This window comes from Mytilus galloprovincialis, chromosome 3, assembly GCF_965363235.1.
Source record: "Mytilus galloprovincialis chromosome 3, xbMytGall1.hap1.1, whole genome shotgun sequence".
Lineage (NCBI taxonomy): Eukaryota > Metazoa > Mollusca > Bivalvia > Mytilida > Mytilidae > Mytilus > Mytilus galloprovincialis.
This window is the reverse complement of record NC_134840.1, coordinates 70,327,106-70,342,942: the sequence shown is the minus strand read 5'-3', so window position 1 is coordinate 70,342,942 and position 15,837 is coordinate 70,327,106. Positions and strand designations below refer to the sequence as shown.

The window sequence follows — 15,837 nt, the reverse complement described above, 5'->3', positions numbered from 1 at the left end:
TCCAAAAGCTTTTTTGTTGTTTAACACATGTAAGAATCATGTAAATTTAATTGACGCGTAAAATGCACTGGAAAACTAATTTTTCATCATTATTTTGTGGTGTAACGAAGTTAGAGGATGGAAATATCGTTTGCAGTAGGTCAGAAAGAAGAGTTAGTTTACAGCTATTTGGGTATACGTATGTCAGATGTGAACGTGTGATGAAAAACCCGTGATAAATATGAGATGTTAGACAGCTATGGAACGTGCAAAAATGGTTACTTTATCCCGCACATATGGGTGATACATCTTTTGTTGAAAATATTTCGATGACCGAAAACTAATGTTTACGTTGTTAATGACGATCGGTCAATTTTGACACAAGAAACGAAATTGATACGTTCGTTAAGATTTTTTTTCCTGGCACCTATACAGATGTTTCAGTTGTAAACTCTGGCTGACTTTAAAGTACCTTTACTTTTCTGTTTCCATATAGTTTGATGTGTTCGATAGAAGGTGGATGATTTTGTTTATATTCTTATTTTCAAACTGAGCCCCTCCTCCAAAAATATATATTTCCCTTCAGATATTATTCATAGTTTAATGTTAATTGAAACAGTAAATCATCAAAAGTTTTCAGTAATATAATTTTTTATGATGAGTTTATTTACAACCACTGGGTCGATGTCATTGCTGGTGGAGATTTATTTCCCCGAGGGTATCACAAGCCCAGTAGTCAGCACAAAAGTGCTGACATGAATTGTCATTGATATTGTTATATTTATAAATTTACTGTTTACAAATTTTTGAATTTTTTGAAATACTAAAGCTTTTCTACCTCAGGCATAGATTACCTTAGCTGAATTTGGCATTTTTTTTTTTTAGGAATTTTGGTTCTCAATGCTCTTCAACTTCGTACTTTATTTGGCATTTGTTTTTTTTTTTTTTTGTTTTTTTTGTTTTTTTTTGTTTTTAACTTTTTTGGATTCGAACGTCACTGATGAGTCTTTTGTAGACGACACGCGTGTCTGGCGTATACTAAATTAAGTCCTTTGTATCTGATGAGTTTATTTACAACCACTGGGTCGATGTCATTACTGGTGGAGATTTATTTCCCCGAGGGTATGACAAGCCCAGTAGTCAGCACTTTTTGTGCTGACATGAATTGTCATTGATATTGTTATATTTATAAATTTACTGTTTACGTATTTTTGAATTTTTTGAAATACTAAGGCTTTTCTACCTCAGGCATAGATTACCTTAGCTTATTTGGCAAAACTTTTAGGAATTTTGGTCCTCAATGCTCTGCAACTTCGTACTTTATTTGGCCTTTTTTACTTTTTTGGATTCGAGCGTCACTGATGAGTCTTTTGTAGACGAAATGCGCGTCTGGCGTAAATACTAAATTTAGTCCTGGTATCTATGATGAGTTTATCCTTACCAAGAGGTTGTTATGACTTGATCTTGAAAAGTTAGGATTTTTCGGATAGCTGCTATCTCATACATGTATCAATGAAATACTTCGAAATATTGCTTACCAGTAAATTGATCATAAACGCTTCGATGACGCCAAGTACACTTTTGAATACCGATTATAAAATAAAGGAAAATTCATTTTTTAAATGAAGCATTATTCAAAACTAAATGAAAAAAGAACTGGTATAGATGGTTCGTAAACAAACATGTTAATGGGATTTTGAAAAAAAAAAAAAAAAATGTACCGAATTTTGCACTTAAAAGTGGGATTACAAAAATAAAATGTTCTAACGCAACCAAGACATTTGGATTTATGCAATATGATATGTGTGTTAACAGTATGAAGTGTGTTATATGAAATGTTTTATCAATTATGTCATATATTTGTTTTGACGAAAATTTCATATATATATACGTAGCAATTAAGTTTCGAGATATATATTTTAAACATACTTGATATTTATTTAAATCATTGAATAAGTAAAAAAAAAAAAAAACTCTTTGAGATCTTGTTCGTCTAAGGGGAAATCAGTGGGAAAAAAAAAACATCAAGAAACTGAGACATATATCGTACGTGAAAATTCCTTGTTTACAGACAACAGACGGACAATAAACAATTGCAAAGGACAGAAGGACAAACACATAAATTGCGAAAGAAAAATGAGCCGAAGAAGAAACATAAAGCAACACATTACGCTATATAAAACTTAAACTAAGTCTCATAGATTTCCCTTGAAGTTCGTTCCTGATCATGTAAAAGTATGATACTAAATGTACATATTTTTGTCGCAGAAGAGGTATTGACGGTGCCTAATTGTTGATGAAAAGTAGCTTAGCAGATGAAAGAAAATAAGAGGTTACAAAAATTAAAAGAAATATTCAAACTCAAAAGTCAAATATAAACTGACAACATTATGGCAAAAAATGAAAGAAAGACCAAAAAGACAAACAATACTATACCAAACTCAGCATAGAAAACTAAAAACAGTATATGGAAACAACATATGGTCCGAGACCACCATTGTTGTCCCTTGATCACAAATATAGTCCCTAGTGTTGACAGTGGGTTACTTGCCATTAATTTTTATACCCTTCCAAATTTATTTCTCCATGTTTAATGCCTCAAATTGCAAGTAGGGGGGTGAAATTACACTGTAAAAAAAATTTGGGTCCAGAATTTTAAAGGAAAGTAGTGATTTGGTCCAGCTGAAAACAATTTAAAATTGGCACTTCGGGAGCTGTCAAAAGATTTCAAGACGCCCTAAACATAAAATTGTCCATATTTTGAGTTACAGACGATGAAGTTTTCTATAATTTTGATATAATTTGTCCCAAAAGTAGTACAACACACTGTAAAAGTTTCTTTGAGAAAGCGCAGGTGGGATTTTTTTTTATTTTCATTTAAGTTCTAAAAGAAATGCACTACGAAATAATTGTGGTCTCGGACCATATTCTAGGCCCAAAATCTACTTCAAATTATAGGCCTAAAAACGGTTTCATATGTTATGCCCCAAACCTACTTTAATAGCTGAATACCTTATAACACAAATATCACTAAGCCATTTATTACGTCTTAACTATGACTGTCTTTTGTGTTTCCGTGTAAATTTAATGTAAAATACATTAATCTAATTTGTTTTTACAAATGAGAGATTTGTTTCTCAGTTAAAATGTAAACATAGGAATGTATCGTGACAAAATTGAGTAAATTGAAAATAATACAATTCAAGTAGTTACATGGTACACAAATCAAAGAACAGATGATACCCAATGATATCCTCCTCGAGCTAATAATTATATTAAATTGACGAACAGCTTATATTTTGTTTGTATTTTTGCATGTATAGAGAAAAATTAAATAAAAAAAATTAAAAACAAAAATAAGTCCTTCCAAATATAGATGTTTTTTCGTTTCTTTTAACATGCAAAAATACAAACAAAATATAAGCTGTTTTTAATTTTTTTTTATTTAATCTTTCTCTATTATTTATATGTCTAGAGATCTGTTGCCATTATTCTCTCTTTTTAATTTTTTTTTAACACATTATTTAACATTTTTAAACCCCAACAAGGACCTCAATCATCACCCAACTATTGTTTTACAAATATGCAACACATGGTCCAAGTCGATCAATTATCATTTACGTACATGCAAAAAAATAAGACGACAAAAATAAAATTGTAATGCATTGCTAGCCTTACCTTACTGGTGACTGATTTATTGGTGAATCTATACATGAATCCACAATACCTTGTAAGATAGACAAGAGCAGGTAGTTAACGTCAGAACTTTCCTTTTGTCTCTATTAAAAATCAATGCTTGATAAGCAGGAAAGCAACTTTTATAACTTAGACTTAACTAAAATCAGCAAAATTCAAATAATCTGTTTACAAAAGCTTCGATCCACTATGACATTTGATCTATTAGATAATATTGAATTATTTGTTATTGAACGTTTCACAGTAGCCTGGGCAAAGCTTTTTAAGACATAGATAGGGTTTAGAATGGGATGTCTTCCCGCTGGTATCAAGAATCTGTTACCTGCTCATTTAAAGATTTAATGACAAAATCTCACGCTTCCAAAACATTTATCTTTCAAAATGACAAAGGTTTTGATTAAAACTGGTAACAAAATGTTAATCTATTATCTACTTCTATACTACACTGAAATGCTCGTCTAAAACACATTTGTATAATTAATATTTGTAAATCTTAATGTCGAAGTTCAAACTTGATCTCGTAAAATAAACAAGTCTGTAACATACTATCCCTTTGTAATTGACAGTAAAATTACAACTGTAACACCAGGAACATTCGGCACAAAGTTATAACACTGCATAAGGGGCTGAGAAGCATCAGATGAATTTTTTTTAACTGACAATAATAATTTTCTCCGGGACAGAGATATAGAAGTCCTCGTAGAATTTTCTCTTTGATATGAAGTTTGGCTTCTTTTGTTGGTTTTATAATGTTCGAGATCGAAACACACAAGAGTAGAGGTTTCTTCTATCGAGTAATACTTTTCTGTTGGATATTGATGAATGATTCATTGGGTTAAAACCACTTTTATAAAAAATTCTCTGAAACTGATATTATCAAGATGCTTGATTTCTTGATTGACAACATATTTGTAACGTTCGGGGGACGTGTTTTTCAACAGACTGTCGGCATTCCAATGGGAACAAACTGTGCCCCTCTACTTGCCGACTTGTTTCTTTATTATTATGAGGCTGACTTCATGCAGGAACTTCTTAGGAAGAAAGATAAGAAGTTAGCAATATCCTTTAACTCTACTTTTCGCTATATAGATGATGTTCTTTCACTAAATAATTCAAAATTTGGTGACTATGTGGAACGCATCTATCCAATCGAGCTAGAGATAAAGGATACTACAGATACAGTTACGTCGGCCTCATATCTTGACTTACATCTAGAAATTGACAATGAGGGTCGGTTGAAAACAAAACTTTATGACAAAAGAGATGATTTCAGCTTTCCAATTGTGAACTTTCCATTTCTAAGTAGCAACATTCCAGCAGCACCTGCATACGGGGCATATATCTCCCAGTTGATACGATATTCCCGTGCTTGCATTTCCTATCATGATTTTCTTGATAGAGGGTTGCTGCTCACAAGGAAGCTATTAAACCAAGAGTTCCAAATGGTGAAGTTGAAATCATCCCTTCGTAAATTTTACGGACGCCATCACGAGTTGGTTGACCGTTATGGAATAACCGTTTCACAAATGATATCGGATATGTTCCTTACATCGTAACTACAATCCCCTTCCCTTTCATGAATGTGACCTACCGAATTAGACCATTTACCGGATTTGTTATCACATAAGCAACACGACGGGTGCCACATGTGGAGCAGGATCTGCTTACCCTTCCGGAGCACCTGAGATCACCCCTAGTTTTTTGGTGGGGTTCGTGTTGTTTATTCTTTAGTTTTCTATGTTGTGTCGTGTGTGCTGTTGTTTGTTTGTCTTTTTCATTTTTAGCCATGGCGTTGTCAGTTTGTTTTAGATTTACGAGTTTGACTGTCCCTTTGGTATCTTTCGTCCCTCTTTTATAGTTAAAGTAGTCAAAATAATTGTAAATTAGTCTTTCAATACCGTCATTATCAAGATAATTGTTTGGACCGGTATTGTGAAAATATTTGTATGAAGTTCAAGATTACATATTCGTTACATAAGTGCGTCACTATGTAATGAGTGTTCTTGCGTGTGTCTGTGCTGTATTTCTGTCACGTAGTGATGTCATTTTAGCGATAGTTTTTTTAATATTGCCGTATAAGCGGGGGTTTGACTAGCCATGAAACCAGGATCGAACTATAATTTGTTTCTAAATGTCCTGTACCAAGTCAGAAATATGGCGGTTGTTATATATATATGAAATAGTTCGTTTCTATGAATGTTGGCGTTTGTTTTTGTTGCATTCAGTGTTCCTTTGTTTTCCTCTAATAGGTGATGTGTTTTCCTCGGTTCTAGTTTGTAACCCGATTAATGACTTTTGAACAGCGGTATACTACTGTTGCCTTTATTTATCACTTTTGGCAATATCATGGCCAACCGTTTTTAATGGTGAAAGAAGCGTGAGTGTTATGGCGGCCAGTTTTTATTCGTGAAAGAAGTCCGATTTTTCGGTTGGATATTGATGAAAAAACAATAAAGAGCTTGCATTATCCATTGGCAATTTACAGCGTCATGGTTAGCGGATTTAACTCATTAGGTTAAAGATAGAAATCCTCACAAAGTTGGATCATTATCATTCATGCATTGCAACTTGCATTCTGGTTATCAAAGTTTAAGTATCTCGTTGGTCATATTCATGATTGCCAGAACTAATTTGAAAGAAAAAGGATGACTTTAAAGAGGTATCGCTATTTTCTTTCTCATTAGCTTCAGCATAAGGTTAAAAAAAAAGGAATATAGTTTATGATTTTTAAAATAATGAAAATTTAACCATATCTAATTCTATTTGCATGACTTATAAGGTTATATAAGATTTGAAAACTGGAGGACAAGAACATGAAGTAAAATAAAGATCATTATTTATTGGTCAACTGAGTTCATTAGTTCTTAAGTTATATTATTTTTCTTCTTTATCTATTATTTTAGTATCATCTGAACTCGAATTCAATTTGTCAATTGTCTTTAAAACTGTGTCAGTTTGTACTCAGATTTTCGGATGCTTAGTCGCCTTCTAAAGCTGATATTAGAACTTACTTTTTTGTTACAACTGAAAGATGTCTAATTAGTATTTTGGCTCGGAGCATTAAGTTCTTGAGATGTTCCCAAGGGACATAACTGAGTCCACTCGTACTGGAAATAAATCCAGAGAATTGATTAAGGATGGTTGTCTCTATCTACAAGAACTGATAGAGATGAGAGGGAAAAAAAACAAATAAAAATAACAGTAATGACAACAAGAATTGCCATTACGAGCAATAGCGGATGTCACCCTGCTCCGCCAATTGCCACTAAGTGGCAGCCATTTCGAAACATTTTAACATTGAATTAACATTTTTACTTCACAATACATCATTCTGCTAAATTTTAGAAAATTTAAAGCATTTTTGAAATTTTAACATTTGTACTGTTTCCATGACAACAGCGGCCATTTTGAAAATTCCAAAGATGGATGGCAGATCCTCACATGCCAAGAACATTGCCATAAAGTTTCATTCAATTTGAGAGACTTTCCGATTTTTCACATTCTTTCTGTTTCCATGACAACGGCAGCCATCTTGGAAATGCCAACCCCCGATTGCACATCTGGACATGACCATTGGTCCAAGCAATACCGAGAAATAGTCTGGACAAAAAAAAAAGTGGTATAATAAGGAAAAGAAAAAGAATCGAAGAACAACAATATGTCACCCGACCTCCGTCAGGGTGACATAATAATATTGTAAATGAAGATACAAGTCGTTTAACAACTCAATGATGTTGATTGTAAAATTTCAAATTAAACATGAATCATGTAAACCACAAACATCGGCCGATATTACTTGCGTGACCGTCACAAGTCAGAAACATTGTTGGAGGTTTCTAATATCTTAGCATAATGTTTTTATTTGTTTTTTGGGGGTGTTTATTGCAGATCTTTGACTGTTTAATGTATTCAAAACTTGTGCCGACTGGATTGATTGGTTCTTGGTTGCTTAACGCCCAGTGGCAAATATTTCATGCATGTTCAGACTGGACAATTTAGAACTGGACATATTGTCTATTTTAGAAGACCCTTCTAGTGGTCTTTGATTTTTATGTTGTTGGTTTACTGTCTGGTTGACGTTCACTCCACATCTCCTTTTATTGATATATGTATGTGTTTGGAATCTCGTAAGTATAGTCAGGTCATATCAAACATGTGCAAAGAAACTAAATCAAAGAGGAATAACTCTATACCTACTTTAAACGAATGTGCACACAGATGTTTTAACTAAAATGATAAATTAAACTTTTTGTTACTTATGCATGTTATGTTTGTAAAGGAAAATAAACAAAAACTTTCAATTTGTAGCATGTGAAATAACAGACATACTAATGTCTGCATGTTTCCCATGCAAATGCAGATAATAAGACTGATATTTATTTATCTTTCAAAAATTGAAGGCTGCCTTTCTCGTCGCTTTACACCATGACTAAGACTGGCAGATAGAAATCCCTCAATTAAAATATTTTTAAGGAAAAAATTCATATTTCTGTATTTTGATTCAACGAAAAAGTTATTTTGTTTATAAATAATATAAGTACTAATATTTGACGTGCATTTTTTACCCAACAAAGTAGATAACAAAGTTTGATAATGTTTATCACAGTAAGTTTGTGTACACTAAATGTGTGATTGATAACACGATGATATATGTAAATCATCCGGACATATATTAAATGTACAGTCATGACTTCGGTTAAAGTTGCTGTTCGTGTAAGACCTATGAATCTGAGGTAATTAGCAAACCTTTTCACCTTCCCATATCCCTTTTTTGCACTAAAGTAAATCTATATGTCGCCTAACTTACTATTTTCACATATATTTCAAGTGTGAAACTAGCCGGCGATAACAACATGAAACCTATTTATTCGTTTCAGTTATATCAAGAAGGTTATATTATAATCTTCTTATTAAAATCAACGATATGTTATATTATATCCTATACACTAAACATGAAGTTAACTTTAAGACCAATGACAAACACCAAGAGTAATAAAACAGTGCAATTGGACTAAGCGAAAATACATTAAATTTTGAGAGTAAAAAAGCAGAATGGTCCATATTTTTTAATTATCTGTTATGAAAAAATGTTATTTCAATCCTTTTCTTAGCATTAATTAAAATTAAGATTATTTGAATAAATTAACTCATACAGTATTTGACCGGACTCCAGCTAGCGACCATTCAAACCAGTGATCATTTCTAGTGACCACTTATTCAAAAGATCTGCGAGTTAATATAATATTAATGGGACGGGCGCAGGGACTGACGGATGGATGGATGGTCTAACGGACAGACAATTAAAGGTAAAACAGTAAACCCCCACTTTTTTTAAAGCGGGGGTATAAAAAATATAACACCTGTAAGCTTAATATCTCATAAAAACTAATCGTCGCAAACCAAGGTTATCACTGGTTTTGATAAAGTGAAACCCGATATTACATTCATCACGTAAACGCATGTTATATCAAATAAATGATATTTTGCAGGGAACGCGAATCAAATACAGATGTGGTCGTTCAATTTACGGATAAGATCATACTAACAAATAATAAGGTAAGAATGCTTCAAATGTATTGTCTCTTATCATTACTGTACGTTATAGCTACCAACAAAATGTATACATGAAATTGAATAAACCAGTTTGTTCGAATCATGTGATCTAACGCATAAGTCTTTACACCCTGGATTTGTACTTATATGAACAACACGACGGTTGGCACTTGTGGAGCAGGATCAGATTACCCTTCCAGAGCACCTGTAAACAACACCTAATTTTGGTGGGTTTCGTGTTGCTCAATCTTAAGTTTTATAAACTGTGTTTTTTATACTGTTGTTCTTATTTTGGTCTTTTCTTGCCATGACATTATCAGTTTATTTTCGACACATGAGTTTGAATGTCCCTTTGTTATCTTTCGTGAGGACATATACGTGCATTAATTCAAACACAGGTGATTTAGATCTATAAATGTTGATGAACGTGATTTGTAATTGCAAGAATGTATGATATTGTCACCAGAGGTGATTTGTATTTAGCTATATATGGGAGATGCAATTAAAAATAGATCCAATTCAGTTAAAAACGAGTATAAAGCAAAAAATTATCAGACGAATTCATCCAACAATGGCACTCTCAAATCAATAACTCATCGAGGGGGGAATATTACGGTCTTTTCAAAATTGACTTTGGCTTAGAAAAATATTTATTAAGACTCTCATCTACAGATCGTAAAAATATAACTAAGCTGCGATGCTGTAACCTAAAAATACCAATCGAAACAGGAAGATGGAATGGAATTCCTAGAGATGAAAGACAGTGTCATCTCTGCTCCTTGTCAATTGGAAATGAGTATCACTACTTATTTGAATGCCAATCTGATCTTGTTAAAAATATCAGAAAAAAATATATTTCAGAATATTACCGCATTTATCCATGTGTTGAGAAAATGAAGGGACTGCTTTCATTTTGCAATATCAAAGTTCTTAAAAATTTATCATTGTTTATTAAGAAATTAGTTAAAATATTGTAACCGTTATATGATTATATGTTAACATATATATATTGTTTTGTAGTAACCATAATAATGACTATGTATTTTGCCTCTTGTTGCACATGTAAATATGTGTCTGAGTGTTTCCAAATAAAGTATATTGTTATTGTTGTTATTGTTGTTATTGTTATTTAGTGTCATCCGTATCCAAATTAAATTACTAGTACTTGAATTATTACCTGACGGTGATCTATTATACTTGTATGTTTATGCCATCTCTAGGCATTTATGATTTGGTCATAATCATGTTATGAAATACTCATGGACATCTTGTTGGTGTTTGTTTCTGTTGCATTTCAGTGTTTCTGTTGTTCCGTTGTTTTCTTCTTATAGTTGCTGTGTTTCCCTTGGCTTTTAGCTTGTACCCCGGATCTGAATCGATGTATGACTTTTAAACAGCAGTATGTGACTGTTGGCTTTGCTTGTTCATCATACGCATATCTAAGTGTGATACTGTGAATTTAAGTATAAAAATGAAGGCTTTATTTAACGCTGCTTGCTAGACAAAATTGCAATTGATTAAAAAGTATAATCGATTGCGTGAATAACACGAATAATGAGAAAAAAAAACCGTGTTGGCTAACAGTTTTGCAGATCTAATAGTTGCTAACGACATATGTTACTTTCAAACGACACAGGTTTGTATCATATACATAAATTTTTGCAGTTTTAAACGTGAACGTAAAGTTCTACGTCAGACGGCTGCATTTTATATACACCGTTTGAAACATATGACGGTATCACATGGTCCGAATTTCAGCAAATTACAAAATCATAATTATTTTTTATGAACTAAACACATACTGAAGATAATGAAATTGAAAAATAAAGACAGCAGTAGTATACCGCTTTTCCATTAATATAAATCGATTAACCGAAAACAAATCCGGGTCAAACCAAAACCGAGGCTGTTTAAGTACCCTAGAGTTAAGTTAAGTAAGAAGCAGTTTTGAATGTCTATTTAGAAATAATTTTATTTCAGATTCCAGAGTTTGGTTGTGAAGGAGACGTAGCTAGAGAAGCTACTCGTACCAAAGAATTTTCTTTTAACTACATATTTTGGTCAGTTGATCAGGATGATTCAAATTATTGTTCACAAGAAAAGGTAAACTATAAATTTGATTTCGATATATTTTTAGGATGAATTTGATGACAACGGGAACGAGTATGAGGACGACGACGTTAAACAGCGGAAATTTCAGAAAAAATAAATTGGTATATATTGTTTAACACAAGTTGGAATGATAACGAATTAAATGCGTTGGTAATTAACACCAATTGTGTTTCTATAAAATTATTTTAAGAAGACATTAGATTAATAATCAATTTGATATAAAACAATACTGTACAATAAAGAAACCATGCTATTTGTAGGTTTTTCAGGAATTTGGAACAGATATTGTGTCATCTGCTTATGATGGTTTCAATGCATGCGCATTCGCCTATGGGCAACCTGGTTCAGGTAAAACCTACACAATGATCGGAACGCAGGTATGTATATAGTTACCCAAACATTGTAGATATTTTTGTTAGTTTTTGTTTGCTTAACGTTAATTTAGGAGATAACTTTATTGTATTTTAGGCTCCGATGGCATCAATTGGGAATTTGATGGTTGCAAATTAAGTTTACTGGCGACGCGTTAGCGGAGACAGTAAACGGGTATTTGCGACCATCAAATCCCCAATTGATGCCATCGGAGCTTAAAATAAATATTGTTATCTCAATTCTAATAAAACTGACAGAAAACAACGTTAAAACATGTAATTAAAATCTGCAATATGTCGTCTACGCTTGCGCGTACGTCCTATAGCATCAATTATCAATTGATGCCATGTAAAAAAGTGACATATCCAATCAAAATGAACGTTACAAACATTGTTGCATTAGAATGGCAAATACTTATTACATGTTCAGGACGAGAACAAACTAACGCTACATACAATAGTCAGTTCCTTAATAGAGGCCGTTCGGAATGAAGGTCTGAAAATTTTTGACTGCCACTGAAAAATGAGGATAGATAAGATAGGTAAAGAAATTTTGCTTTGAATCAGGTCATCTATAGACCCATAAAATATTGTTGTACAGTTTTTACTGTGGAGAGCGTATAACACTCTTTACACGACGTATCGGATTTAACGTTCCCATCTGACCGGCCTTGCCGGGCGGTGTACTTGTAAATCCAGCACACTCATATAGACACCCACTTTGACAAGGTTATAACTGCTATCGGAAGAATATCAAAGTCGCCATATTTCTTTATCCCTTGGGGGATGCATAGATAGAAAGAAATTCGACTTTTCATAAAAGATTATTGAAAAATTAGCAAGTGAACAAAAGTCACATGAACTTCAAATGCCAATACACTTTTATTATTTTTAATTTGTATGTGCATAATTATTTCACCAGCAGTACAAACTCGCCCGCGCGTAGTACTCTTTGACATTAATTAAAAAAATATATATCATCATGTCTCATTACTTATTTCAAACTTGATCGATGAAATGTAACTAGTAGCTTTTATCGGATAATCTGGCATCACAAAGCTTATGAATTCATGGATGAAATTAAATTGTTTTAGGAAAACAGAGGTCTAATTCCAAGGATATGTAATGTAAGTATATCAAACACATGCTAGATAATAAAAAAAGGAATTGGTGAACAAACACTTACCCCTATATAGCTTACTAGGTACGTCAATTGAAATCCCACATACTAAATTTGTTATTGTAGGAGCACGTGTATTGATTTATCTTTATAGCGAATGGCCAGAGTCAAAGTTTGGAAAAGCCAATGATCTTTGACTGCGGTACCTTTATTTTTGACATTTTTACCTATTGTATAGATATAAGAAGATATGGTAGGAGTGCCAATGAGACAACTCTCCATCCAAGTCACAATTTATAAGAGTAAACCATTATACGCCAAAGTACGGGTTTCAACACGGAACCTCGGCTCACAGCAAACAGCAAAAAAATTGAAAACAACACGTTTAATAATTTCTTGCGTCCGAAGCGCTTTTCTGTATTTACCTTCATCAGGAACGCTCAAAGCCAAACATTTGAAATCCGAAGATGTATAAGTACCGAAACCGTCGAAGAGCTATATGTCAAAAATATCTAAAATAAATAGCCAAAGCCTTATAAAGCCAACTGTGTCTGAGGGAGTTGAAACCTTAGTTTCTTTATAATTTCAAAATTTATAAACGGACAATTTTAGTAAAGTTTGTTAAATCATGTCAGTACTGAAGTACTGACTACTGAGCTGATGATACCCTCGGGAACTGATAGTCCACCAGCAGAGGTATTGTTTATTAATAATTTCAAAATTTATAAATGGACAATTATGTATTAATTTGCTGAAGACAAAATCGATATTTATGCATATGTGAACTATATTTGAAGACCTAAATACAACTTTGGTAAGATAACCTTTACTAATAAGTTTGTTAAAAGGTTCGATGAGTTTACATGGGTCACATAGTGCTTCCCGCGCTTTTAGTACAATACTACCATTGAATGTAGGATGTGAATTACCTTGTTTAATACGTTTTTTTTACAGGTATATCCAAATGTATTAATAAAATATTTGAATCAATGAAAGAATTTATTTAAATTTAAAGTTATTTATGGTAACGATATCCATAAATTATGTCTGTTTGGTTTGTTCCCACATCGTTGTCAACATAATGAAAATTGATGCGACTTTCATACAAGTGAATAAACTCATCATAGATACCAGAGGTTTAGCTAGATATAAAACCAGGTTTTATACACCATTATCTACACAAGAAAATACCTGTACCAAGTCAGGAATATGACAGTTGTTAACCATTCGTTTGATGTGTTTGAGCTTTTGATTTTGGCATTTGATAAGGAACATTCCGTTTTGAATTTTCCTCGGAGTTCAGTATTTTGTAATTTTGATTTTTATGCCCCACCTACGATAGTAGAGGGGCATTGTGTTTTCTGGTCTGTGGCTCCGTTCGTCCGTCCGTCCGTCCGTCCGTCCGTCCAGGTTAAAGTTTTTGGTCAAGGTAGTTTTTGATGAAGCTGAAGTCCAATCAACTTGAAACTTAGTACACTTGTTGCTTATGAGATGATCTTTCTAATTTTTAAGCCAAGTTAGACTTTTGACCCCAATTTCACGGTCCACTGAACATAGAAAATGAAAGTGGGAGTTTCAGGTTAAAGTTTTTGGTCAAGGTAGTTTTTGATGAAGCTGAAGTCCAATCAACTTGAAACTTAGTACACTTGTTGCTTATGATATGATCTTTCTAATTTTAATGCCAAATTAGATAATTACCCAATTTCACGGTCCATGGAACATGGAAAAGGATAGTGCAAGTGGGGCATCCGTGTACTTTGGACACATTCTTGTTAATACATGCAATCAAAGTCCATTCTATCAAATTCAAATATCACTGGTTGACACAATTGAAAGTACCTTAAAAACATTAACCAATTAAAGTTAAGATAAAAGCGTCAATACTAAATAGATATTAAAATCCCAAACTAAAACTGAATATCAAACTGTGCATTGTAATGATGCATAAAAAGGGTTGTACTATAACCAACATCTGTAGAACGAAATATTCACAAACAAATAACGTAGAGGTCAGTATATTGTTTTACATTGTCTTATCGGGACCTTTCACAGCTGACTATGCGGTATGGGCTTTGCTCATTGTTGAAGGCCATACGGTGACCTATGGTTGTTAATGTCTGTGTCATTTTGGTCTTATGTGGATAGTTGTCTCATTGGCAATCTTTTTTATATATTCAATTACAGACCATTGTATTTAAAATATGTAAAGCTCTGAATCGTACTCGGTCTACACAAACGAAACAGTTAAAAAGGGGACAATATCAAAGAAACTATAGACAACAAAACGCGAAAATCATAAAGCTAGCAATTGAATAAATAAAAAAAAAGAAAGAAAAACTGAGCTAAACTGAAAGGTGCGATATGAATGAATAAAACAGTTAATAACACAGATCTGCATAACATCAAATACTATAAAGGTATATTTATTTTCGCCCTCTCAAAAAGTGTTGAATGTCAAATAATTCAAAGCTATCATTACGTAGGATCTGAATACCATTAAAAGAACAATGTTTTTGACATTAAGCTTGATTATACCGATGAAAGGCATACATAGTATTGATTATACAATTAGTTGTTTGTAGATCTTACTTATACAACTCTCATAATATCACAATATGTACACACAGTAATCAATATCTATAACATTATTTGTCAAATTAACTCATAGATACCAGAATTAAAATTTTGTACGCCAAACGCGTTTCGTCTACAAATGACTCATCAGTTACTCTGGAGTAAAAAAAAAATATATAAAGGCAAAAAAAGTACTAAGATGAAGTGCATTGGGGATCAAAATCCGATTATTTTGGCCAAATAAGGTAATTTATTCCTTTGGTAGAAAGTCCTTAGCATTTTGAAATGATAAAAACAAATTGTTTACAGTTAGTTTCTTTTCCATACCAATGATATTTATTGTCAACGCAGATGGTTTGACTACTGGGGTGGTTATTCTCTCGGGGACGCGGAGTAAGAATGAATAACACAAATACACGATTTTTTTAATTT

At 32.8% G+C, this 15,837-nt stretch overlaps 2 protein-coding genes across 2 annotated transcripts in view; one reads left to right on the top strand and one right to left on the bottom strand.

The window, feature by feature from the left end:
* Positions 1-3,804, bottom strand: part of LOC143068793 (uncharacterized) — a 73,557-nt gene extending 69,753 nt beyond the window's left edge. Inside the window, exon 1 of the mRNA XM_076243092.1 lies at positions 3,658-3,804. The gene's annotated coding sequence lies outside the window, so the exon portion shown is untranslated. The remainder of the gene's footprint in view (positions 1-3,657) is intronic.
* Positions 3,805-8,270: 4,466 nt separating this feature from the next.
* Positions 8,271-15,837, top strand: part of LOC143068791 (kinesin-like protein KIF16B) — a 49,434-nt gene continuing 41,867 nt past the window's right edge. Inside the window, exons 1-5 of the mRNA XM_076243090.1 lie at positions 8,271-8,408; positions 9,165-9,231; positions 11,209-11,331; positions 11,601-11,717; positions 12,806-12,838. Of these exons, the coding sequence (XP_076099205.1) occupies positions 8,362-8,408; positions 9,165-9,231; positions 11,209-11,331; positions 11,601-11,717; positions 12,806-12,838 (387 nt within the window). The 5' untranslated portion in view covers positions 8,271-8,361. The remainder of the gene's footprint in view (positions 8,409-9,164; positions 9,232-11,208; positions 11,332-11,600; positions 11,718-12,805; positions 12,839-15,837) is intronic.